Here is a 25,112-nt window from a genome sequence, read left to right as displayed (position 1 = left end):
TATAACCATAGTCTGCCATTTTTAGATGTTATGCATGTTAAATAAAGATAATACAAAATATTTAGAATGTTTAAATTTCAAATCAGTAGAGGGAAAACATATTAAGTAGAAAACTCAGCCAATTCAAAAAGACAGAAAAGGAATAAGGATGGGAAAGAAGCATAGCACAGAACAAGGGGAAAACGGGCAGTAAAAAGTAAGATGGAAAAATAAATCCATATATATTTGTACTTCTGCACTATGGTGGAACGGACATGCTTCATACCAAACAGACTCTGTAATTCATTGTTTGGTTTTACTGAATAAGAGAAAAGCCCTCTCTCTTTACCCTCACACAGAAAAAAAGAAAAGAAAAAAAAAGAAAAGAAAAGCTGAAACAAAAGCAGGAAAGGAACAGGAAGCATCAGGCAAAAAACTTGGATGGTAGAGAGTTTACCCTAAAAGCAAATGGCCTGCAGATGACCTCTGGAGACAAAACCTTAAGACAGCAGCAAGGTCAGGCGGCTCAAAGGAAGAGAACTGCATTCAGTCAGAACCTAGAAGGGATTAAAGTGGTGCCAGTGGATTGGCACTGCCTCGCTGGAAACAAATGCAAACCATCTCTGAAGGGAGGAAGCACACACAATGTAGGTCCTTGGTCTGTTCACAGTTTAGGTTGACTCACACACACCCTTAAGGAAATAAGCAAAAAATGGTACACATCAATATCAGAAAGTTGAAACTTATAAAAATTTAAAATAGTATTGAAATAATCAGAAATAGAATATAAAATATTTGAGGTTTGTTTTTTTTCAAGACTGTAATGAATAAATAGGTAGAAAGAGTCAAATGAAAAATATACTAAAATTAAAACCATTCTTAGTGTTTTAAACAGGTCAGACACCGCTGAAAAACAAATCAGTGAACATAAGGAAACTGATGAAATTGGCCAAAATGTAGCAGATAAACAAGATAATGGAAAGAAGCAGAGACTAAGGGACATGAAAGGTAGAGTAAAAAGTCCATCATTGTGCAATCAGGAGTCCCAGAATAGTAAAGCTATCTTTGAAGGGCTAGTGGCGAAGAGTTTTAGAGAACATGAAAGATATAGGATATCAGCATATATCAAGGATAAATAAAAATAAATTCACACTTCAAAATTTTATAAACTAGAGGCCTGGTGCACAAAATTTGTGCATGGGTAGGGTCTCTAGGCCTGGCTGACCATCAGGGCTGATCAGGGTCTTCCAGCGGCCAGCGGGGCCTTCCTTCATCCCAAGCTACCCCTTAGTGGTGAGTGCACCTCATAGCGAGCTATCTGTCTCCCGGTCAAACTCCCATGGGGCTCATTTGTATATTAGGCTTTTATATAGAGAGATAATCTAACACTAAAGATAGTTTTATTAAAAGCCAACAAAGAAAAGATAACTTAAAAAGTCAGATGCTGGTTTCTGTCTGAAATGGTTACACAGATTATTAGAACTTTTTTAAAAAAACAGATTATCTAAAAAAGTGATAAACTCTTTTTATAAATTTAACTACCTTATCAGAAAACTACCTGTAGAGGAAGGTTAGGGAGATGTGGGGGAGATAAGAGATCAATCGAAGGACTTGTATGCATGCATATAAGCATAACCAATAGATGTAAAATCTGGGGGGTAAGGGCTTGTGTGGGAGTGGGGGAGGCAATGGTAAGATATGTACACATATAATATCTTGATAATAAAATAAATGGGTGTAAGCAAAATGAAAAAAACAAAACAAAAAAAAACAACCAATAACAAAATAACCAAACTATACCGTATTTTCCAGTGTATAAGACAACCCCCTAATTTTACAGTTAAAACATAGGTTTAGGCCTATATTCGCTGTATAAGACGACCCCCCACTTTCGAGGCAACACCAGTTCTTTTTTTAATAGACTGCCTCTCTGACTCTGGCCAATCTGAGCAGGCTTTTTACTAGAACACAGTGTAGCTTTGGGTACAGAACATGTATAATTTGCATGCATAAAAAGCCTGCTTGGATTGGCTGAGTTAGAGAGGCGGTCTATCAAAAAAGAACTGGTGTTGCCTCAGAAGTGGGGGGTGGTCTTATACAGCGAATATAGGCCTAAACCTATGTTTTAACTGTAAAATTAGGGGGTCGTCTTATACGCTGGAAAATACGGTATGTAGAAACTCTTAAGGTTATTTGTATGGTGAATAAGTTCTGACGTTCTTGCTACAAGTTATTGCTTTTGATAATCCCAAACTCCCTGTTAAAAATATGATGATTAGCAAATTTTCAAATTTCAAGGAATCTGAAACTTAGTTCAAACTTACCTACAAAATATTTTTAAGCTACCCTTTACTCACATTTTTGTACTTTATTTTTATCACCTTTTCTTTATATCTTTGAAGGTTATAAATAGGACTCCTCCAACAGCGCTTTGGTGTGTTCTAGAAACATTCTTTCTTACAAATTAAAGGTGACCACAATCTTTCATCTAATTTTTAATCTGGCAGTACAAGGTGAAGGCAATAAAAATGGGAGAAAGAGGACATCCATCACTTTAGTAACTGTATATTCATTGTGGATGACATTCTTATTCTCATCTACAAAATGTAGAGATGCAAAAACATAACTACCGCTTTTAGACCCTGCAGACTGGCCAGAGGAAATGGGCCTCTTCCACTACCTTGCATCCTTATACATCCAGTCTGCCTGTACTTCCAGTTTCTGTCCTTTTCACCTCTCCGCATGGAAAAGTTCCTTCTAGTTCTCTACATGCATAGACACTGGCCTGCCCAACTCCCCACCCTTTATTCAATAGTCACTTAATGCCCTCTGTGTGTCAGACATTGTGGTAGGTTCCAGGTGTATTATGAAGTATTAACTGAATATGCATCCCTTTCCTATTTAAAAAAATTAACTTAATAAATGGTACATAGTAGTTTAAAGATATCTACATTTTTAACAGGCGAGTTGGCAGAATATTGTGGTTAATTTTTAAAGAAATACATTTTTATTCATTTCAGAAAGGAGGGGAGGATAAATAGAAACATCAATGATGAGCGAGAATCATTGATTTGCTGCCTCCTGCATACCCCCTACTGGGAATCGAGTTGGCAACCTGGGCCTGTGCCCTGACTGGGAATCAATCATGATCTCCTGGTTCATAGGTTGATGCTCAAACACTAGCCGGGCTTAGCTGTTTCTTAATGGGCTAAATTTCGTAAAATATTCCATATTTCACAGAAAAAAAAACACTATTTGATATGACATAGCAATGATCTGGCCAGTCTATTTTTTTTATATGCAGGCATATACAGTATATCTTTCCCCTCATTTTATGGGAAATTAACTAATGCTAAGATATATTTTTATTGAAAAGCAATATAAAAGTTTTTAAATATAGGAGGAAGGTAATGTTTTACATTGCTTCTTCTATTATGAATTTTTTATATTTTGTGTCAGAATTTACTTCCCATAACTATTCTTGCTTTAGAACATTTTATATTGGATTGTGACATTAAATATCGATTAGTGTTTAATTTAGATGAGCTTAATAAACTGCTGATCTGAGAACAATGGTCTTTCCCTTATTTTTTAGACCTTTTTTGCTGAACATGCTTATTTACGTACATTGTGGAAATCTGATCCTGTTCTTCTCTTCCAATCAGCCAACAGTTCTTTTTGTACCTCTTCTGGAAGTTCATAGAAAACTTTAGGATCAACATCTGAAGGAAAAGTAATTTTCTCAGCAGTAGAATCTTGCTCTCCATTTTCTGCAAGTCCTTCGTGATGAGATGCTGCTGCGGTCGGTTGCTTATGGCTATCTGTAGTGTGATTTTTGGAGAAAAGTTGTTCACTCTGCAAATTTGGGAATGAATGAAAAACAGATACAGTGGGGTTTGTATTTGAAAAGTGGAATCCTTGAGATTTTTTAGGTGCTTGACTCATTCGTTCATCTTTTAAGCTGCTGTCTAAAGAATGTGAATAATCCTTTTGGCTGGACAGGAAGGAGGAATGGTTATTTAAGCCTGAGGTTCCTGGCTCACAGGGAGATGATGAGGATATCTGTTTGCTATTAGATAAATTATCTCTAGGATTTAAGGGACTATCTTGCATTTGCTTTGTAGAAAAGAAAGATAATATTCCTTTAGAGGCTTTTAATGGACAACTCAAACTTCTTTTTCCTTGAACTTTTTCTCTAGATTTTCCAGACAGGATTTCTTCTTGAATATCTACTGGAAGCTGTTTAAAGACTTCTTGGTCAATACCCTCAGGAAGTGTCTTCTTTTGATCTTTAGAAAAACTTGTAGTATTTAGTGAAGATTCCAGAGTTCTTGGACTTTCAATTCTTCCAGTTGGTAGAAAATCCCAATTTGTTTTTTTGTCTTTGGAAAAATCCTCCATATGAGTATCTTTCATTTTCTGGAACACAAGGATAACACAATAATTTAGATATCTAATATCTTTAAATATTCATGATGCTAATGTACCTTATTATCGGACCAATGTGTTTCTATCCTATTCTGTAACTTCAACTCTTTGGGTCAGCTCTCACCAACTAGAGATGACTAATCCACCGCCATTAGTCACACTATTGTGTGCATCTTTACTCACTCTTCCAGGAAGAGGTTTATTTCATAGATAGCACTGAGCCACCTGGAAAGAATCTTAACAATTGTGGATTCAAACTTCCAATTCTGTGAATAAAAGAATGATGGCCTAAAAAAATAAGTGATTCTCCAAGGGATAGCTAAACATTTAAGTATATATGTATAAATATATATTTATAAATATTTATATATATGCATAGAGCATCAAGAACTAGTTTTCTAAAAATCCCTATTCTAAACTGTAACATTTAATGGAAAGGAAAAAAATATATTTTCATGGTGAAAATCCAACATCATTAAGATATAACACTTTTCAAAAAATTAAATTTATTGGGGTGACATTGGTTAAAAGGATTATATAGGTTTCAAGTATACAATTCTACATGATTTGTATATTGTATTGTGTACCCACCACCCAAAGTCATATCTTCTTCCTTCAACATATATTTGATCCCCTTAACCTTTTACTTGCCCTTTTATATATTCATGAAATAAAAATTTAAAAACACCTTCAATTCTAATTTGCATATTTTTTACATAAAATTTTTCACTTAAAATTTTAAGCTTCATAAAAATGTATACACAGTCAAATATAATTCAGGAAACATCAACAAAATAACTTAAAAATAAAAGAAGAAGAGATTCGGGCCATTGCCAGACACACACAAGGTGCTTTCACTTCTATTTGCCTCTCTAATACCACTGTGCATTAATACTCATTTTACAGATTACAAAGCAAAAAGTCAACACCTTTTAAAATTTCAGTTAATAGATGAAATAAAATTGGTCAGAGAAAAATAGTAATTTGAAGAGGGCACTAATTCATATTTCTGTAACACTATTCTATTCTCATTTTGAACTTCTATGTAAATAAAATATTACTAAAATTATACTGACTAACAAATAAAGTAAAGAATAAAAACACTTTAAATTAAAAGAGTTAATTGCAGATGCCCTAACGGATTTGGCTCAGTGGATAGAGTATCAGCCTATAGACTGAAAGGTCCCAGGTTCTATTCTGGTCAGGGACATGTACCTTGGTTGCAGGCACATCCCCAGTAGGAGGTGTGCAGGAGACAGCTGGTTAATGTTTCTCTCTCATCGATGTTTCTAACTCTCTTTCCCTTTTTCTCTGTAAAAAAAAAAAAATCAATAAAAGATTAAAAAAAAAAAAAAGTTAATTGCTGACATGGACAATTTAGTAAAAGACTGTTATTTTTTTAAAGAAGCCCACATTTAGTAAATAAAGGTTTGCTAAAGGGTCATACACAGGGCTTTGTTATAGTCATCTGAAAATATGACTGGCCTTTGCCTTTCTACTGCCAACCTCTTATTTCTAAATTATAAAATTAGCAGTCATATTCTATCAATATTGCTATCAGAATTCAATTTAATGTCAAAACAAAGAAAATTTAAATACTTTAACAAAACACTGAGGGCGTACTGGTAGCTTATATATAAATTAACATACAATATAATCTAAAAATATTTCCATATGTATGAGCTAATCATCATATTCCTGTATACGGTTATGAAATGTTTTAATACTTCCAAAACAGGGAATCTCTATAATGGTTTCTTTTTTTACCCAGTGATGCTTATGTTTTCTTCTTAATCACATACAATATACTTATGAATAGCACCTGTAATAGGATAGGTATTTTATATAAATGTAAGTCACTTAAAAGGAAACTCTAAATTATATCCATTAAACACAAACTGAGATCTATAATTTAATCATACAAATCCAGTAAGAGTGTACTTACAAAACTGTGCTTGCCAGAGCATGAAGTTGTTGATGATGATGGTGTTAAATAATAATCAATAGTCCCTTTCTTAGTAGTATTTAGTGATTTAAGATTGCAGAAGCACACACTTAAAAGGGTAAGATGAAATGGCATCTTCACATTCACCATGTTTCGGAAAAGTTTCATAAGTATGTCAACCATTGGGGTCATCACATCATAACTTCCTAAATAAAATGTTTAAGAAAACAGTATCTAAACACATTATAAAATAACCAGAGGCCCTGTGCATGAAATTTACAGTCTGGGAGCCCACTTGCCTAAGCCATTAATTGGACATCCTTAGTGCTGCCACGGAGGCGGGAGAGGCTCCCACCACCATTGTTGCCAGCCATGAGCCACAGGGGGAGTGCAGTGACCACCAGGGGGAAGCTTCTGCATTGAGTGTCTGTCCCCTGGTGGTTAGTGCGCATCACAGTGACCAGTGGTTACACCATTCGTTCTATTTGCATATTAGCCTTTTATTATATAGTATTAACATTAAGAGTTTAATATAATTTAAATTTAAATCATAAATAGGTATTATTGACATTTTGACAGTATATATGGAAACTAGAACATCTCAACATTACTACCAAATGCCAAATGAGTAAAAGTTTTCAAAAGAGTTGAAATATGGAATATCTGGTTAAGGTAGTAGTGATGTCAGGAAATATCCCCCTGTGTATATGCTCTTACATTGAAGTTTCTCTCTTCTCCCTTCATATCTCTCAGAAATCAATAAACTATTCTTTAAAACACCTAAAGCAAGCAGAAAGAAAACAACAAAGTTGAAGTAAATAATACAGAAAAAATAAAAACAGAAAAAAACAATGACAACAGAAGTTGGATTTTAAAAAAGATCAAAATTGACAAACCTTTGCTAGAATTACAAAGGAAAAAAGAGAATACACAAATTACCAAAATCAGGAGTGAAAGAGGAACCTCACTACAGACTTCACAAAAATTAGAAGAATTATAAGGGAATATTAACTTCATGACAACAAATTAGACAACTAGGATGAAATGAATATATTTATAAATGATACAAATTACTAAAACAGACTCAAAATAAATAACAAATCTGGATAAATACGTAGTTAACAAATCAAATTTCTACTTTAAGATCTTTCTACAAACAAAAGCCCAGGACCATAAACACCAAAAGCAATTTAGAAAAAACTTGAAGCTGGAGAACTTACAATACCTAATTTCAAGAAAGTATCAATATAGGGTAGAACTGGTAAAGGATAAACATATAGATCAATGGAATAAGAACATTAAGAAATACATTTCTACAAAAATGTTTAGTTTTTTACAAAGGTGTAATAACAGTTCAATGAGGAAAGAATAGTCTTTTCAACAAATTCTGCTGGAACAAGTGGATACCTACACGCAAAAGAATGAACTAAGACCCTTACCTTATACCACACATAAAAATTACTCAAAGTGGATCTAAATTTAAAGCTCAAAACTTTAAAATTTTTAAAAGAAAACATAGAAATATCTATGATCTTTGGTTTAGGCAAATAACTTTTAGATATAACACTAAAAGCACTATTCATAAAAGAAAATACAAACAATGAAATGCCACTACATAGCCTCAAGAATGACTATCATAAACTGGTAATACTAAATGCCAGTGAGAATGTAAAAAAACTGGAATGTTGCCAAGACCGGTTTGGCTCAATGGATAGAGCGTCGGCTTGGGGACTGAGAGGTCCCGGGTTCGATTCTGGTCGGGGGCATGTACCTTGGTTGCGGGCATATCCCCAGTGGGGGGTGTGCAGGAGGCAGCTGATTGATGACCCTCTCTCATCGGTGTTTCTAACTCTCTATCTCTCTCCCTATCTCTCTGTACAAAATCAATAAAATATATTTAAAAAAAAGAAAAGAAAAAAAAAAAGAAAAGAAAAAACTGGAATGCTCATACACTGTTGATGAGAATGTAAACTGTTATACCCACTTTGGAAAAAATTAAGCAGTGTCTTAGAGTTCAACTCACCATAAAACCCAGCAGGTTAAACCAAGTATATACCCACCCAATGACTTGCCAGCATCATTTTTTTATAATAGCCAAAAAAGTTGGAAACAATCTAAGTTCTCAAAAAGAAGATATCTCATGGCATATAATTACAGTTTCTTCTGAACTTGGGAACCATTCTTAACTCTTTACTTTTATAATCTATTAAACAGAAGTTTTCTAAGTGAAAATTTCTGATAAAGAGTTTTAATAGCTCACTAACCCCCTGTGAAAATCCTCTATCTTTGAATTATATTTCCAATTTACAATTTGCTCTTTTAAGAGCCCAATTAAATTAAATTATTAGGAAGTTAGCTCATACCTGTCCCTAACTTCTGAATTAAGTGGGATGGAATAGAGCACTGACGACTCTCACGGCTACAGTGCTTCTCAGATGAATGCCGACGGATTGTTAATCTTATTGTATGTGGCTTTCTTCCATCTTGGCATACTCTAAAAATAAAGTGAAAGGGAAAATAGCAATTTGAAAAATATCACCTAAAGATTTTTAAAAATTGTCAAATTAATTTATATAAAATGACAAATTTAGTAACTAAAATAATTATAAATACAGTTGATAAGTAGGCAATAAGCAATAAAGATCCTGGACTAGCCCAAATAAATTATGCAAAGTCTACACACTAAGGCTCTGAAATTTTAAGTGTTAAGGCTCTCGGGCCTCACTCAGAATTGAGTGCTATCAGAAAAAGAACAGAAGACATAATTATAACAAGCAATTTTATAATCCAAGTCCAAATTATAACTAAAAGCAAAATATCAAAATCAATAGGAAATTAAAGAAACAGAGAATCATTCACTGACAAAAACCATTATATGAAAAGTGACAGATTTTTACACATATTTTAAAAACACAGGATCACAAAAAGAAAATAAAAGTTAATGAGATTACTTTGTCAAAGAGTACTTTCCAAATAGACCCAAGAGAGCCAATAATAATGTCACCATTATATTCCATATTAAGCAATAACTTGAAATATCAATTATATATTATATTTAGGAAGTACATATACATGCATCCTAAAGAATGTTCCATCCAGCCCTGGCCAGGTAGCTCAATTGGTTAGATCATCTTCCTGATACACCAAGGTTTAAGGTTTAATGTCTCATCAGGGCACATACAAAAATCAAGCACTGACTACATAAATAAGTGGAATAAATCAGTGTTTATCTTTCTCTCTCTCCTTCCCTTTCTCTTTAAAATCAATAAATATAATTTTTTTTAATTAGTGTTCCATACAAATGTGGAACACTAAAACAAAGGTTTTAATGATATAGATAGAAAATTCACTTAAAGAACAGAAAATCTAATTAGAGAAAATACATGTAATTAAAGAATAACATTTTCCTTTTCATCTGTATGGCAATGAATGAAAAATCAAGTACAAAATACAAATATTGTACACTGTTAAATATACTCAAATTAAGTATTTTGAATTAGAAAATTTTGATTTCTGTAATAATTTCTCTTATTTATCACAAAATATCTTGATTGCTGCTTTACTAAAATAATAAATATCTTAAACAGTTTCTGTAAACATATTACTAATATAAATATTTTCCAGTTAAACTTGTTCTAATACGTTCATATGCAATTCAAAGACAATGATTTGATTCCTATAACTAATTAAGACATAATATAAAAAGGTGATATTCTAAGCAATCTTGAACTATTGCCTAGAAATTAGATTAAAAATTAGATGATTTTATACCTCTTACATATCTACATATACTCAAGAAGGAAAACACATTCACACACATGATTTTTTTTTTGCCAGGCATTTAAAAGATATTACACCTCAATCACTGAAGTAAGGGGCCATGGTACAGAAGAGAGACTGGCAAGCAGAAATAAGGATAAATGGTTAATATTTGGTATTGCACAGGTTTACAGCACCTAGACTCATTTCTGGGTTGATTCTTCAAATAAGAAAACCTATAAAAGTTGTAATTCTTGTGGTTTTCCTATGTGCAGAACTATTTCTAATGGCCAGGCTTTTCATAAAAGTCTTCTATTTAGTTGAAGCAAAAACAGATGACCCACTTTCATAGGCATATGCATGGGCCCAACCTTAGTCATAGCACTGGAGCTGGTCATCATCAGCAAATGATGAGCTCCATAGAGAACCACACTGCATGTGACAGCAAAGTTGTAGGAAATTTCACTTCATCAGTTTCTGCTACTTAGAGTCATCCAAAACCCCTTTTCTCTAGTCTAGGGGTGTCAAACTCAATCAGAGAAGGGGCCAAAATCTAAAATCCAGCCTAAATCGCGGGCCGAATGGTTTACTGAACAGTCATAAACTGTCATTGTGATGGAAACACAGCGGAGTGCAGTGATGACAGCACGGTGCGGGCCACATTGCAAGGCCTGGCGGGACGGATTTGGCCCACGGGCCTTGTGTTTGACACATGTGCTCTAGTCAGTCAATCATCCAGGCATCATTACAGAAGCACACCTGCCTACCCAAAACTGTTAGACCCATGACACCCCATTTTGAGAAATCAAAGAAATGAGAAGAGATAATACTCTTCTACGGAGCATTGGAATAGATATATGATGGCAAAGGAGCATGTCAGAAAGGTGCATGTCTTGTTTTGCTTATGCTAGGCTACTTGAATACTCATAGTTAGAGTGGACACGCTTCATGTACTTACAGACCAGTAAGCTGCACACACCCACATTCACTCTCACTACTCACACACAGCCGCACTTAGCTATTCTTTTGTCTGACTCCATTTTCTTTCACACAAAGTAAGTCTAAGGAGATATAAGGGTTCTTCTGCTTTCTCTATTGTTATTGTTCTTAGTAACTACCTATCCTCAACCATTATAAATTTAGAAGTGCAGAACTCTAGAAAGATAGATAAAAACCCCTTAGGTAACTACCAGCAGCTTAACATTCACAATATTACCACAATGTTACTAAAAATCAATGGAACTAGATGGATTAAATTTAGCTTAGAGCATCTATTACTACCTTTGCAATAGTTTATAATGTAGAGAAATTCAGTGATAAATAATCCATTATTATACTGATTAGTCCTATTAATCTTTAAGTTCCAAGACAGAACATCAAGTATTCTTTCCAGTACAGAATATATAGGATATGGAAACATGGAAAAATCACCTGTTCAAAAGACTAGCAAGTAATTCTTGGATCTTACTTTTAGCTTCGACTTCTGATGAACATTTTTTAAGTGAATCTTCTTCACTAAAGGACTACCAAAAAAGCACAAATAAGGATTACTGTACACCCAAATAAGCATATATAATTACCAACGTGTATGTCAGGTAAAATAACACAGCTTTGACTAACTTACCTCTTGTGCTTAGTTTGAACCACTTACTAGTTCACTTTTATTTTTTTAATATATTTTATTGATTTAAAAAATATATATATATTTTATTGATTTTTTTATAGAGAGGAAGAGAGAGGGATAGAGAGTTAGAAACGTCGATGAGAGAGAATCTTCGATCAGCTGCCTCCTGCACACCCCCTACTGGGAATGTGTCTGCAACCAAGGTACATGCCCTTGACCGGAATCAAACCTGGGACCTTTCAGTCCGCAGGCCGACGGCTCTATCCACTGGTTTGGACCAGTCTCGGCTATTTTATTGATTTTTTTAAAGAGAGGGATAGAGAATTAGAAACATCAATGAGAGAGAAACATCGATCAGCTGCCTCTTTCACACCCTATTGGGAATGTGCCCACAACCAAAGTTCATTCCCTTGACCAGACTCAAACCTGGGACCTTTGAGTCCGCAGGCCAATGCTCTATCCACTGAGCCAAACCAGTTAGGGCTAGTTCACTTTTATATGAACTCTTTTATCTTCAAGTTATCATACTGCAGTAGAAAGTACACTGGAAGTCAAAACAATTTTAAAGCTCTAGTAGCAACTCCAAGCTTTCATGTATGATTACAGCGAGGCTCTTACTCTCCTAAAACTTGAATTTAACCTTGGGCAAGTTATTTAACTTTTCTAACCTACAGTATCCTTATCTTAAAAAAACAAAACAAACAAACCAAAAAAAAAAAAAAAAAACAACCCTAGAGAATAAGAGAAAGAGAGGAAAAGATTATAAACAATAGAACTACCTACCTTGAAGATTTGTGAAAATTAAATTGGCTAATGTACATGAAGTACTTAGTAAAGTGCCTGTCACATAAAAATTAATCGATCAATATGAACTAGGTAACTAAACTTTTCTCCATCTCCTAAATCATTAGACTTCTCTAAAGCCAAGACTTTTTAAAATATATATATTTCATTGATTTTTTACAGAGAGCAAGGGAGCTGGAGAGAGAATTAGAAACATCGACGAGAGAGAAACATCAATCAGCTGCCTCTTACACACCCCTTATTGGAGATGTGCCCACAACCAAGGTACAACAGTGGTCAGAGTGAGTCACAGCTGGTCAACTAGGTTTTATATATATATAGATAGGCTATTGGCTAACTTGAGATTGAAATACTAGTTCCTAGATTTAATTTAAGAATATTTTAAATATATTATAATAAATTAGCTTCCTCACAGGAAAGGGGTCATGTACCTAACAAGCAAACTAGATTAGTAAAAACAGCAATAAACTAGAAATCTTTCTCAAATAATGTGATAACCAGTAAGTACTCCAGTAAAATGTCATTATGCACCTGAGGTGGTCCTGAGGGTGTTACAGGAGAGTTATCTTCTCCAAAACTGAGCTTCTGGATACGCTGAGCAATGGGAATTCCTAATTCCTTCTCTAATATTTTGGAGGAAACATTTTGAAGATCATGCACACTACTGATACCCAGTGCTTCAAGGCGTTTGGCAGTTTTATAGCCAATACCTAAACAAAATAAAATGCATAGGGTGTTACAATAGCTTTCTCCTTAAAATAAAGCTAATTAAAATACTGTCATTCCTGTATCAACCATGTCTTTAAATTCCATAATGAATATTTTTCTAAGATCAAAGTTCATTACAAATTAAGTTGTTGTTCTTCTGCCTTTGAGTTATATAAACCACTTTGAAAACTTAACAACCCTAATATGTTTAATATAGTGAATATAGAGATATTCTTAAAAAATATTAATATTAAATTCAGGCTTGATAAAATGAGATTTTTTACCACCTGTTATATACCACTGTGGAAGTTTTCAAGGATCATGGTGATTTTTCATATAAAGAAAAACTGTCATAAGAGCAATTAAAATTAATTAGCATGTGCTTATTAGTTAATCTAACTGATTTCTAAACACATACCAAATATTTATCTACAAGTCATATCTGGCAATATTTGCCATCGCATATAATTAAGAGCCAGAAAACAAACAAAAAATCCTCTTTGGCAAAACTCCTATCATACAGTTTTTTGCAGGAAAACTCAGTCATATTTTATCATAGGGAATTTAGTGCCCCTTTACTCCTCTCATTTAAAAAATTAATTTTTCAGTTATCTGGTTTCCTTGAACAGTAAATAAGTAAATCAAAAGCAATGGTGTATAAAATTGTAAAATTTATGGCAAAGCAGTGAGTAACACATTTTGGAATCATATAAACCCAGGTTAAAAATGTGAAGAAATCTAAAGATTAAGTTTCAGTTGTCTTAGAAATTCACTTTCATAGAATTCTATTATAACACCTTTGTCCCCAGCAATGCCATAGAAACAAAATTTAACATACAATTATTAATAGTCTATAATAGGGGTGTCGAACTCAATCAGAGAAGGGGCCAAAATCTAAAATCCAGCATAAATCGCGGGCCGAATGGTTTACTGAACAGTCATAAACTGTCATTGTGATGGAAACGCAGCGGAGTGCAGTGATGACAGCGCGGTGCGGGCCACATTGCAAGGCCTGGCGGGACGGATTTGGCCCGCGGGCCTTGTGTTTGACACATGTGGTCTATAAAAACCTAAATATCTAATCTTCAAGGATACAATCTTGCCCCACAACCTGAATAGATCACCGAACCTTTCAAAAAGTCAATTTCCTCATTTTTAAAATAAAAACTTCGCCTAAATCTTTGGAAGGTTCCTTGTAGCCTAATATTTTATACTAGAGGCCCGGTACACGAAATTCATGCATTGTGGTGGTGGGAGGGGGGGAGTCCCTCTGCCTGGCCTGCACCTTCTCGCAATCTGGGAACCTCTTGGGGGATGTCTGACTGCCGGTTTAGGGATCCCTGCAGGATAGGGCCTAAACTGGCAGTCAGACATCCCTCTCACAATCTGGAACTGCTGGTTCCTAATTGCTTACCTGCCTGCCTGCCTGATCACCCCTAACCATTCGGCCGGCCTGCCTGACTGACCCTAATCACCTCTGCCTCAGCCTCTGCTGTGGTGGCTTTTTCCAGAGAACACCCAGAATGACATCAGGAAGGACATTTGACTGTCTAGTCCAATTAGCATATTACCTTTTTATTATTATAGATACTAGTGACCTGGTGCATGAATTTGTGCACATTAAAAGGAAAATTAATTAAATATTTTAATATCACTATTCTCCCTTTTTCTATAATAGGAGTGTTAACCAAATTCACCATTGGCAATGACAGATTGAAATACATGAGTGATTGGCGCCAGTGAGAGTTTCATATTTATCGTGCATGCGAGAGTCAACTTAGCCTTTTATATATAATAAACTTGCCTAATTAGACCTGCTTTCCGATTTAGCTAAACTTTTTCCAGCCCAGTGAAACACCGCAACTTCTCTTTCAGGTAATTGTCAGCCACCAGCAGTAAATATCAACACAAAGCAGGTTATTATTGTAGATCATGCAGGTAGAACAAAGGGTAAAATATTTAACTGTAGCACTGTTTGACTATATTTTGCATAGTGAGAAAATCTGAAGTCATTTTTAAGTTCCACCATTTCTTGCTTCTTTTCAGTTGGGTCAAGTTTCTAAACTTTCTAAATCTCCATTTTTCTGGCTAATGAAAATAGGATTCTACCAAGTCTCCTATCTACCTACTCCAGGACTTCTGTGAAGATCAAATGAGATGAGGCATGTAAAAATGCTTCAGTGTTTGTATCAGGCTATCAAGCAAGTCAGGTTCCTGGGCTAAAAAAACTTCAAGGAGGCTAGTCGCTAGGGAGAGGAAGCTGGGCGTTGCTATGTGACATCATTACCCGGTGCCCACAGAGACCATTTCCTGGCTGGGCTGTCGGCTGCATTTTGTGTCATGGGTCTTGGCTGCCTTGGCTGAAATTTGGTGGGGTATTGCCCTGGAGTGGTGGTGGGGCCTGTGTCTCACATGGGGGAAGCTAAGTGTTAGTTTGTCGGCGCCAGGTCTGTGGTGCCATGTATTTTAAATGGCCAGTGCATGTCATGGCAGCTCCTACATTGAGTGTCTGCCCTTGCTGGTCAGTGCATGTCATAGCTTCCGGTTGGATGGATGGACACTTAGCCTTTTACATATTAGGTCTAGTAATAATTAATGTCGTTTTCTAATACTTTTTTAAATCGAATTTATTTAAACAATACAACAAAATTTAATCAACAATATAGTTGCCGTTGTTTTCTACTACTTGTGCCCAACGCTCAGGAAGCATTTTAATCCCTCTGTTGTAAAAGTCTTGTGATTTTGATGCAAAAAATTCGGTCAATGCATTTTTGAGGCATTCTTCATTATTAAATTTTTTCCAAGAAGAAAGTTTTGCAAAGAACGAAACAAATGGTAATCGGAAGGGGCAATATCAGGAGAATATGCAGGTTGAGGGAGAACTTCCCATTCCAACTGGCGCAGTTTTTCAGCAGTGATTCTTGCAGTATGTGGTCGTGCGTTATCGTGGTGAAGAATTACGCCCTTCCGATTAATCAGCGCGGGTTCTTTTTCTCTTAAAGCTTGGGCTAACCTTTCCAATTGGGCACTATACACTGCACTTGTAATGGTTTGGTTAGATGGTAAAAGTTCATAATGAAGAATTCCTTTAAAATTCCACCAAACACACAACATCACTTTTTTCGCATGCAAGTCAGGTTTTGACGTGGGCTGCGGAGCCTCATTTTTGTCCAACCAATGAGGCCGCCTTTTCAAATTAACATACAGCACCCATTGTTCATCTCCGGTAACAATTTGCTCTAAAAACGGCAAACGGTTTTGACGAGAGAGGAGCGAACTGCAAATTGTGACTCTTTGATTACGGTTGTTGTCTGTCAACTCATGAGGAACCCATTTTCCAAACTTTTGGACTTTGCCAAGTGCACGCAATTGATTGGAAATTGTTTTTTGTGAACAATTTAAAGTTGTCGCAAGCTCTTGTTGGGTAATTTGAGGATTTTGCACCAAAAGAGCTTGAAGAGCTTCTTGATCAAAATTGGACACACGGCCTCGACCACTCTTGTCATCTAACGAAAAATTTCCCTCGCGAAATTTCTCAAACCAACGCTGGCATTTTCTGGCGCTAACTGCATCTTGACCAAGAGCACTACAGATGTTTTTTGCAGCCTCACCTGCTTTTCTTCCTAATTGGAACTCGTAAAGCGTGAAGGCCGAATATGCTCTTCATCCGCCATCTTCTTAGCCCTAGTTTTGCAACAAAAACCAAACCAAACACAAACTTTTTCAAGCAAAACTTATTAATTGCACTTCACACGTTCTGTAGATACCACGTGTTTGAAGGTTATGTCAATACAAGTCAACACCAAGCAAGATTTTAAACGAATGTTGAAAACGACATTAATTATTACTAGACCCGATATATTGATAATCCTCAAGTAGAGTTAATAAAAAACTTCTTTAGATATAATGTACAGTATAAGATTATGAACCAGGGATTGGAAATAAAGGACTATACACTTCCAGTTATAGCTTTCATGATCATATTCAAACTACACAAAAGTAGGTGAAACTATAAAAGTACTTTTATATATTTCCTAATACAGATTCCCTCCAAAGAACATTAGCTTGTTTGGTTTTCTCCAAGAGCCAAGTATATAGGCTTTAAGAATTAACTACATATATCTATAATTTTTCAAAAAAATACAAAAAAATATATATGTCTTACCAGGCATTTCCTTTATGTGTTTCAGACTATGAATGAGATCTTGAGAACTTTCAGGTAGTAAGACTGTTTGTTGATTTGGTTTAAAGATGCCAGAAACTAGTTTTGCCAGTAATTTGTTGGAAGCCACTCCAGCACAGCCAGTGAGACCCAGCTGATTGTACATGGCTTCCCTCATCTCTGCCGCAATCTGAGATCCAACAAGAAGTCTGATGTGCAAGACGTCATGCAGGTTTACAGCTATAAAAATAGCCAATGTCATTAAAAGAACCACAAAACAATTTAGTTTCCTTTTTTACAAATGCATTTTATTTATAAATGAAGGTTTATTTAACGTAAATTCAATGTTCCACCACCACCATACTGCCACCCACTTAACTAATCTGCTTTGTTCTTCACTGGAATTCTGTTAAGTAACTAACTACAGGGTGTGAACTCTAAGGCCTGTGATAGAGAATGCACAGACGTGCTTAATGATGAACAGAGTATGAAAACTCATCTCTCATGAAAAATTCCTACTGACATCAGTAAACCTTTTATATTCCTGTTATCTGTAAGTAAGCATAAAAGTATTACATTAATAAGATAGTTAACATTACAGTTTTAGGGAACTAAATCTAAACTTTATGTACTGGCTGTATGAAAAACAATTTTAAATCTGTCCATATTTAAGAAATCTCTTATGAAAAGTGCAGGGAAATTATCAAGAAACCAATTTTCTTAGGTGTGAAAATGGTCTTACAATTATATGAGACAATCCTTATCCTCAGGTGTACTTACAAATGAAGTGTTAGATTGCAATTTACTTTCAAATGGCTCGTCAATCAGTCAACCAATCAATAAAGAAAATATGGAAAATGGTAACAATAGCTGTATGGACAAGAAGAGTACAATGAGTGTACTCATTGCATTATATTCTGTCAATTTTTCTGTAGGTTTAAATTTTTTAAAATAAAAACTTGTGGGAAATAGGAAGAATTCATGAAGAATTAGTAGGCCTGAACTAACTTCCACAAGGGTTAGATCAGGGGACAATAGGGTTTTGGTGCCTTGGGGAACTGGAACCAAGAGACAACAAAATCAAATGTATTTGTTCTACCTGAAAATCTTGCTTAAATATCACTTTAAGAGAATAAAAAGTTATTCTAAAAAGTATATTATCAAGCCAACTCCTGTAACTTAAGAGGTATGAAACTTAAAAAATGGTAATGCATGGACCATGTAAGAGAAATGAAAAGTGCACAGAGCACTGAGCTACATGAGCAACAGCTAATTTTAGCCATCTTAGATTACTGAAATATGGCTATACCTCCAACACAAGACGTAACATTTTCAGAAAGTCAATTAATTTATCTCACAGAACATTAAGCCAGAGAAGATATAGGCATAACCCACAACACAGACAACAAGGGGAGGGAAAGGGGTGGATGCAGGTAGGCAAAGTGGGGGGGAATGGGAACATCTATAATAGTATCAATAATAAAAATATAAAAAACACAATACTGAATAGAATAAATAAGAAACCACTTACACTGATCATTGTATACATGACCCGACACAGTCAGTGCTGAAAGGTCATCACTTGGAAGCTGCTGTAGTCTCTTCTCAACCATTTCTGTTAGATCCACAAAATTTTCATCAAATCCAAGTCTCTCAACAACTGGACTAAATTCTTCCAGCAACTCTAAATTTAAATAATATTGGAACACAAATGTAACAAGTTATAACTATAATAAATTTAACTACCTTAATATTTTATGCTTACCTCAAGTATGTTGTTAAAAGTTTTACATATATTTACAGTTCCACTATATATATATACATACACATACACATACACACACATATATATATATGTTTTTTTAAAAATATATATTTTATGATTTTTTACAGAGAGCCAGAAACGTCAATGAGAGAGAAACATCGACCAGCCGCCTCTTGTACACCTCCTATTGGGGATGCGCCCGAAACCAATGTACATGCCCCTGACTGGAATCGAACCTGGGACCTTTCAGTCTGCAGGCCGACGCTCTGCCACTGAGCCAAACTGGTTTCGGCAGTTCCACAATATATTTAATAAAATCCTCAGTAACTGGGATTTTTCTTTCTGCATCACATTTTTAAATAAAGACAATATATTTCTAACAAAATAAGTCCAAAAATGATATTCCCTGGGCGGATACTCATAGCATATTTAGTGCAATCTCCTATACTTATAGTTACTATATTTTACATTAAATATAAATGATTATAGTTAATTGTGATCTTGAAGCAGTGGGTCAAAGAATGAATATGGTCTGCCTAGAAAAGCAAAAGCAATAATATATTCTGGCTATATTTTCCACAGGAGTTTCTAAAGATAAAACAAAAAATTATAAATTACCATTATTACTGAGCCCAAACGAAAACTCACTTGATTTTCCAAATACACCACAATTCAATATTTTAATTCAAATTTCCATAGCCAATAATGAATCTGAGCATTCCTTTTTTCCAGGTAATTATTGGACATGTATTTGCCCTTTATGTCAGGTGCCCATTAATATTTTTGTCATTTTTCTTGAGCATTTTTGCTTGTTAGTTTGTTAGCACGTTTAGTCATATTTAACCCTTTCATCTGAAACTACTACAAATACTAAATGTACAAACAAAAACAGGAGCAAAAATACAAATAAACATAAAGCTAGTTTTTCATTATGTTAAATATTACAAAAGCATTTCCCAACTAACATTAATGCATTAACCTATAGCATATCTCTCATGATTAATTTAAATTAAAAAATTAAAGTATTTGGTCCCAGATGCAGTGACTCAGTGATTGTGGGTTGACCTATAAATCAGGAGGTCATGGTTCAATTCCCGGTCAGGGCACATGCCTGGTTGCAGCTTGATCCCGAGTAAGGGTTGTACAGGAGACAATCAATCAATGATTCTCATTATTGATGTTTCTATTTCTCCCTCTTGAAATCAATAAAAATATATTTTCTTAAAAATTAAAATATTTGGCTTTCTTTAGTATATCTTCCCATTTCCTCACTATTAAATACTGTTTTACATTTGTTCTCATATTTACATGACACCATTCATGACAGATTTCAAACTTCCTTTAACTTTACATTTTTTGTCAAAGTTATTTATATAAAGTCATCCTCATAAATATTTCAAAAATTGGGCATGACCTAAAATAAAGTTATTAGCAAAAAGGAACTGACTTATGGCGATTTACACTTATTAAAATATTCCTGTAATGAACAGGCCTCCTATGTAAAAATTAATGGTAAAATAACATTGCCTGTAATCTGTACCTGTCACCTTATACGATATCTCTCTGTAACGCGTCAAGTCTTCGCCATTAACCAACACCAGCTGTGGACACTTTTCTTTTGCATCTCTTACATTCATAAGTTTCTTTACTCCAAGTTCCCTAGCTTCATAGTTGCAGGTAACCACCAAAAATTTCTGCTGAACACCTATAGAAATAAATATTTATGAGAAAACGGAGCAGAACTAAATAAACATCTTAAAGTGTAATTTACGAATTCCATCTTACAATTGTGAGTTGTAAGGCAATCTGTTTTCATAAAAATACAAAGCTCTAGCCCAGCCGGCGGGCTCAGTGGTTAAGTGGCAACCTAGGAGCCAGGTCACAGTTCGGTTCCTGATTAGGGCACACGCCCAATGGGTGTGTGCAAGAGGCAGCGAATCGATGTTTCTCTCTCATGGATATTTCATTCTCTCTCCTTCTCACTTCCTCTCTTACATCAATAAAAACACACTGAGTGGCCAGATTATTATGATCTCTGAATGCATAATAATCTGGCCACTCAGTGTATATCCAATATAATAAAAGACTAATTATGCAAATTGTCCCCTCAACCAGGACTTCGACCAGCAGGCAGGCTGACCAGACCCCACTCATGAACGAATTCATGCATTAGGCCTTAAATAAATAAATAAATAAATAAATAAATACACACACACACACACACACACACACACACTGAGTGGCCAGATTATTATGCATTCAGAGATCATAATAATCTGACCACTGGGGGGGAAGGGTGGGATTGATAAGATATGTACACATATAATACCTTAATAAAAAAATGAAAAAAAAATTGCCCATTCAGTGTATATTTAAAATAAAAAGCTGCAGCCGAAACCGGTTTGGCTAGTGGATAGAGCATTGGCCTGCGGACTGAAAGATCCTGGGTTTGATTCTGGTCAAGGGCATGTACCTTGGTTGCAGGCACATCCCTAGTAGAGGGTGTGCAAGAGGCAGCTGATCTATGATTCTCTCTCATCGATGTTTCTAACTCTCTATCCCTCTCTCTTCCTCTCTGTAAAATATCAATAAAATATATTAAAAAAATAAAATAAAAATAAAAAGTTGTATCTTGGTTTAAAAATACAGTGCCCCATTCATCAAAGTTCTATAAGTAAAATTTAACAGATATTTACCACACATCAATATATTCTATGGAGTCTTCAGCAAAAAATACAAATAAAGTCATTACGGAATTTTTTTCAGGCAATACAGAACCAGAATAATTTATACTGAATTAATTTATACAACTCTAGCCCATGATTTATCAAAAAAACAAAGCAGATGAAAAATAACAGTACAATTACTGGTGCTGCCAGAAAAACTCACTTATCTTCTGAGAAACTGTCCAATGAATATAAAGCAAAGTTCTGTTAACACGTGTCAACCTACAGCAATTATCAGGGATCCCCCCCCCCCCCCCCCCCCGCCAGTAAATGTTCTAATTATTGAACTATTCTTCCTAGCCACCTACAGAAGATTCGACAGTGAGGGGCCATTCTGAGCCCTCTCCTTATCAAAATGATTAAACCCTGATCTACAGCACTTATAGAAATTCTAGTTTACTGAGTCTTAGTGGCTTATCATTGCTAAAAATCTGCTCTTTTACACAAATTGACTACATGTTTACCACCATAAAGATAATGTTCACCTGTAACAATATAAACACAAACACATAGAAAAGAAAGTAAGAGGATTGTGTCAAATTCACCATTTATTAAATGAGGCTTATAAAGTTTTACACCTGGTATTGAAGCAAAGATTCTGTCCATAAAGCACGTTAAAAACTGCTTCCAGCCCTGACTGGTTTGGCTCAGTGGAATAGAGCTTGGGCCTGCAGAGTGAAGGGTCCCAGGTTCAATTCTCGTCAGGAGCATATACCTGGGTTGCGGGCACATCCCCAGTAAGAGGTGTGCAGGAGGCAGCTGATCAATGTTTCTCATCAATGTTTCTAACTCTCTCTCTCTCTCTCTCTCCCTTCCTCTCGGTAAAAAAAAAAAAAAAAAAAAAAAAAAAAAAAATCAATAAAATATATATTTTTTAAAAAGCTGTTTCTAAAATCTAACGTGGTTAATAAATGAGAATACAATAAACATGAGTGCGAATCCTCTTATACAATGAAAAACATTCTGGACATTCATAATTACCTAAAGGTTTGCCCTTTAGTTCCGGGTTTGAAATCATTTCTACTTGTGCATAAAAGCAATCCAGGTCCACATGTACTATCACTCTGGATGAAGAACTTCCTGCTGCCACCACCCGATCATGAACTGATCAAACAAATACAAAGAAACACAGACATATATTCAGGCTGCTTATCATCTCTGAGCAACTGGCAGTTCCTTACAACATGGTGACGGAGGAAAAAAAGAATGCAGAGTGATTTCAAAAGTCCTTTCTGGGAATTATTATATCTGTCAAAACATCTACAAATTACAAAGACGTGAGAGCAACTCCTTCTACAGTAGGCTCTCTAGCCCTGTTTACTTAGCACTTCTTTGTGCACTGTATTTTTCTCAAGAAGTAATAATTTTGAGGGGGGAGGAGGTTAAAACTTGATTAATAATGGAAGCTGCAAGAGGTAATCCTCTCACTTGGGAGTTGATAGTAAAATTTAGAGTAAATCAGAAGGGGCAGAAAAGTTTAAACACTGATTTCAACTAACTTAAAAGTTATCCTAAGTGCCATGTCCTTCCATTAAAAAAAAAAAAAATCAGAAATACAAAACTGCAGAAGGCAGTATATGTTTCCAGTGGGTTATATTTAGCTCCTCTAAAAGGATTGTGACTCAGTGCTGAAATCACCAGTGGCTCGCATTTATACACTACCAATAAACACTCGCTCAATTGAAAGTGCGTAAATATTTCTTGGAGTGTTATGCTGATATTAATTTCTTAGTTAATTTGACAAATATACCACGGTGAGGTAAGATAGTAACATTAGGTAAAACTATTTCTCCAACTTCTCCAAATCTAAGATTATTCCAAAACTTTTAAGTTTAAAAAAAAAAGGGGGGGAGCCGAAACCGGTTTGGCTCAGTGGATAGAGTGTGCGCCTGCGGACTGAAAGGTCCCCGGTTCGATTTCGATCAGGGGCATGTACCTTGGTTGCGGGCACATCCCCAGTGTGTGTGTGTGTGTGTGTGTGTGTGTTTGGGGGGGGGGGGATGTAGGAGGCGGCTGGTCGATGTTCGACGTTTCTAGCTCTCTATCCCTCTCTCTTCCTCTCGGTAAAAAATCAATAAAATATATTTTTTTAAAAATCTTTAAAAAAGTGGGTAGGGGGAAGGAAAGGAGAGCCCGGGGTGGATGCAAAGCAGATCGGAGGCTGGACGCGGGTCACCAGGGAGATGACCACGGCGCACGTGCCTCGTGGAGGGTCCCGAGCCGCTCTCAGGGGGTCTCCGAGGGACACCCTCAACGTCCGAGGTGAAGCCACCCCTCTGGGTCTCAGCCACAAAACCAGGCAGCAGACAGCCGCCCTCGTGGCAGCGCCAGGAGCCACGCGGGGCGGGGACGGTCACACCCCAACGGCCGCCGCCGCCACCGCCCCGGGCGCCCGCCCGCCCCGCCCTGCTCCTCGCGCCCGGGCGCACCCGCCGGGCCCACCGACATCCCCGCCTCCGCGCGTTCCCCGGCCTGAGCTGCGTCCTCTTCCCCGTCGCCGGCGCCTTCCGCCTCGGGCTCCGCCCCCAGCTCCGCCCTCCCTTCCGCGGCGGCCAACCGTATAGCAGCTTCCGGCCGGTTCCGCCCGGTCTCTAGGGAAACCGGGGGCCCGCCCCCGGCCGCCTCAGCCCTCGCGCCTGCGCGGTCTGAGCCGATTGGCTAGTGGCCCGGATGGACGCGCTGTTGGGGAGTCGTGGGGGATCCACGTGCGGAGATTTCCTAGCCGCGTCGAGGCCGGAAGGGAGGGGTTGCCACCCCAAACTGCTCATTTTGTTTTTGTTTTTGTTTTTGTTTTGAGGTCAGCGATGTTAGTACTCTTTATCTTTACCCAGAGGCCCACCAGTTCTGCGGATCAATTGTTAGGAAAATCAATATTATATAGACACCGAAGATTCATGGGGATGGGGATGGGGAAAAGGGTGAACATTAGGGCAACAGCAAGGCGGCCACATAAATGAATATGATTAGCAAGTATGTTAAAGTTTGTTGCATTTTGGTTGTTGTTTGATCCAAAGAGACTGTACCAAATTGGCCCCATGAATTTTTTAACAATCTAAACCACATGTGTCAAACACAAGGCCCGCGGGCCAAATCCGTCCCGCCAGGCCTTGCAATGTGGCCCGCACCGCGCTGTCATCACTGCACTCCGCTGCGTTTCCATCACAATGACAGTTTATGACTGTTCAGTAAACCATTCGGCCCGCGATTTAGGC

General features: G+C 36.4%; 1 protein-coding gene across 3 annotated transcripts; it reads right to left on the bottom strand.

Moving 5' to 3' along the window:
• Positions 1-2,528: 2,528 nt before the first annotated feature.
• Positions 2,529-24,426, bottom strand: POLI (DNA polymerase iota). 3 transcript variants are annotated; one of them, XM_036418910.2, is made up of 10 exons: positions 24,330-24,426; positions 22,882-23,004; positions 20,715-20,879; positions 18,941-19,093; positions 17,413-17,649; positions 13,071-13,249; positions 11,543-11,634; positions 8,716-8,846; positions 6,353-6,558; positions 2,529-4,398 (listed from the first exon to the last, which is right to left on the bottom strand). In XM_036418910.2, the coding sequence occupies exons 1-10, from the start codon at positions 24,346-24,348 to the stop codon at positions 3,595-3,597; spliced, it is 2,109 nt and encodes a 702-aa protein (XP_036274803.1). In that variant the 5' UTR covers positions 24,349-24,426; the 3' UTR covers positions 2,529-3,594. The 3 variants fall into 3 exon arrangements, with proteins under 3 accessions (XP_036274803.1, XP_045430447.1, XP_036274802.1); XM_045574491.1 differs by having other exon boundaries at positions 24,343-24,410; XM_036418909.2 differs by lacking the exon at positions 24,330-24,426 and adding an exon at positions 24,149-24,322.
• Between the last annotated feature and the right edge of the window lie 686 nt (positions 24,427-25,112).

This window comes from Pipistrellus kuhlii, unplaced genomic scaffold (genome assembly GCF_014108245.1).
Source record: "Pipistrellus kuhlii isolate mPipKuh1 unplaced genomic scaffold, mPipKuh1.p scaffold_m20_p_6, whole genome shotgun sequence".
Taxonomy (NCBI): domain Eukaryota; kingdom Metazoa; phylum Chordata; class Mammalia; order Chiroptera; family Vespertilionidae; genus Pipistrellus; species Pipistrellus kuhlii.
Note: the sequence above shows the minus strand (reverse complement) of the source record. Positions and strands in the feature narration are given on the sequence as shown.

Coding starts and splice junctions, on each gene's coding strand:
- POLI (XM_036418910.2), bottom strand. Junction 17,650..18,940: donor TCATGTATACAATGATCAGT/GTAAGTGGTTTC, acceptor CTATTTTTATAG/CTGTAAACCTGCATGACGTC. Junction 13,250..17,412: donor ACACATAAAGGAAATGCCTG/GTAAGACATATA, acceptor TATTTTGTTTAG/GTATTGGCTATAAAACTGCC.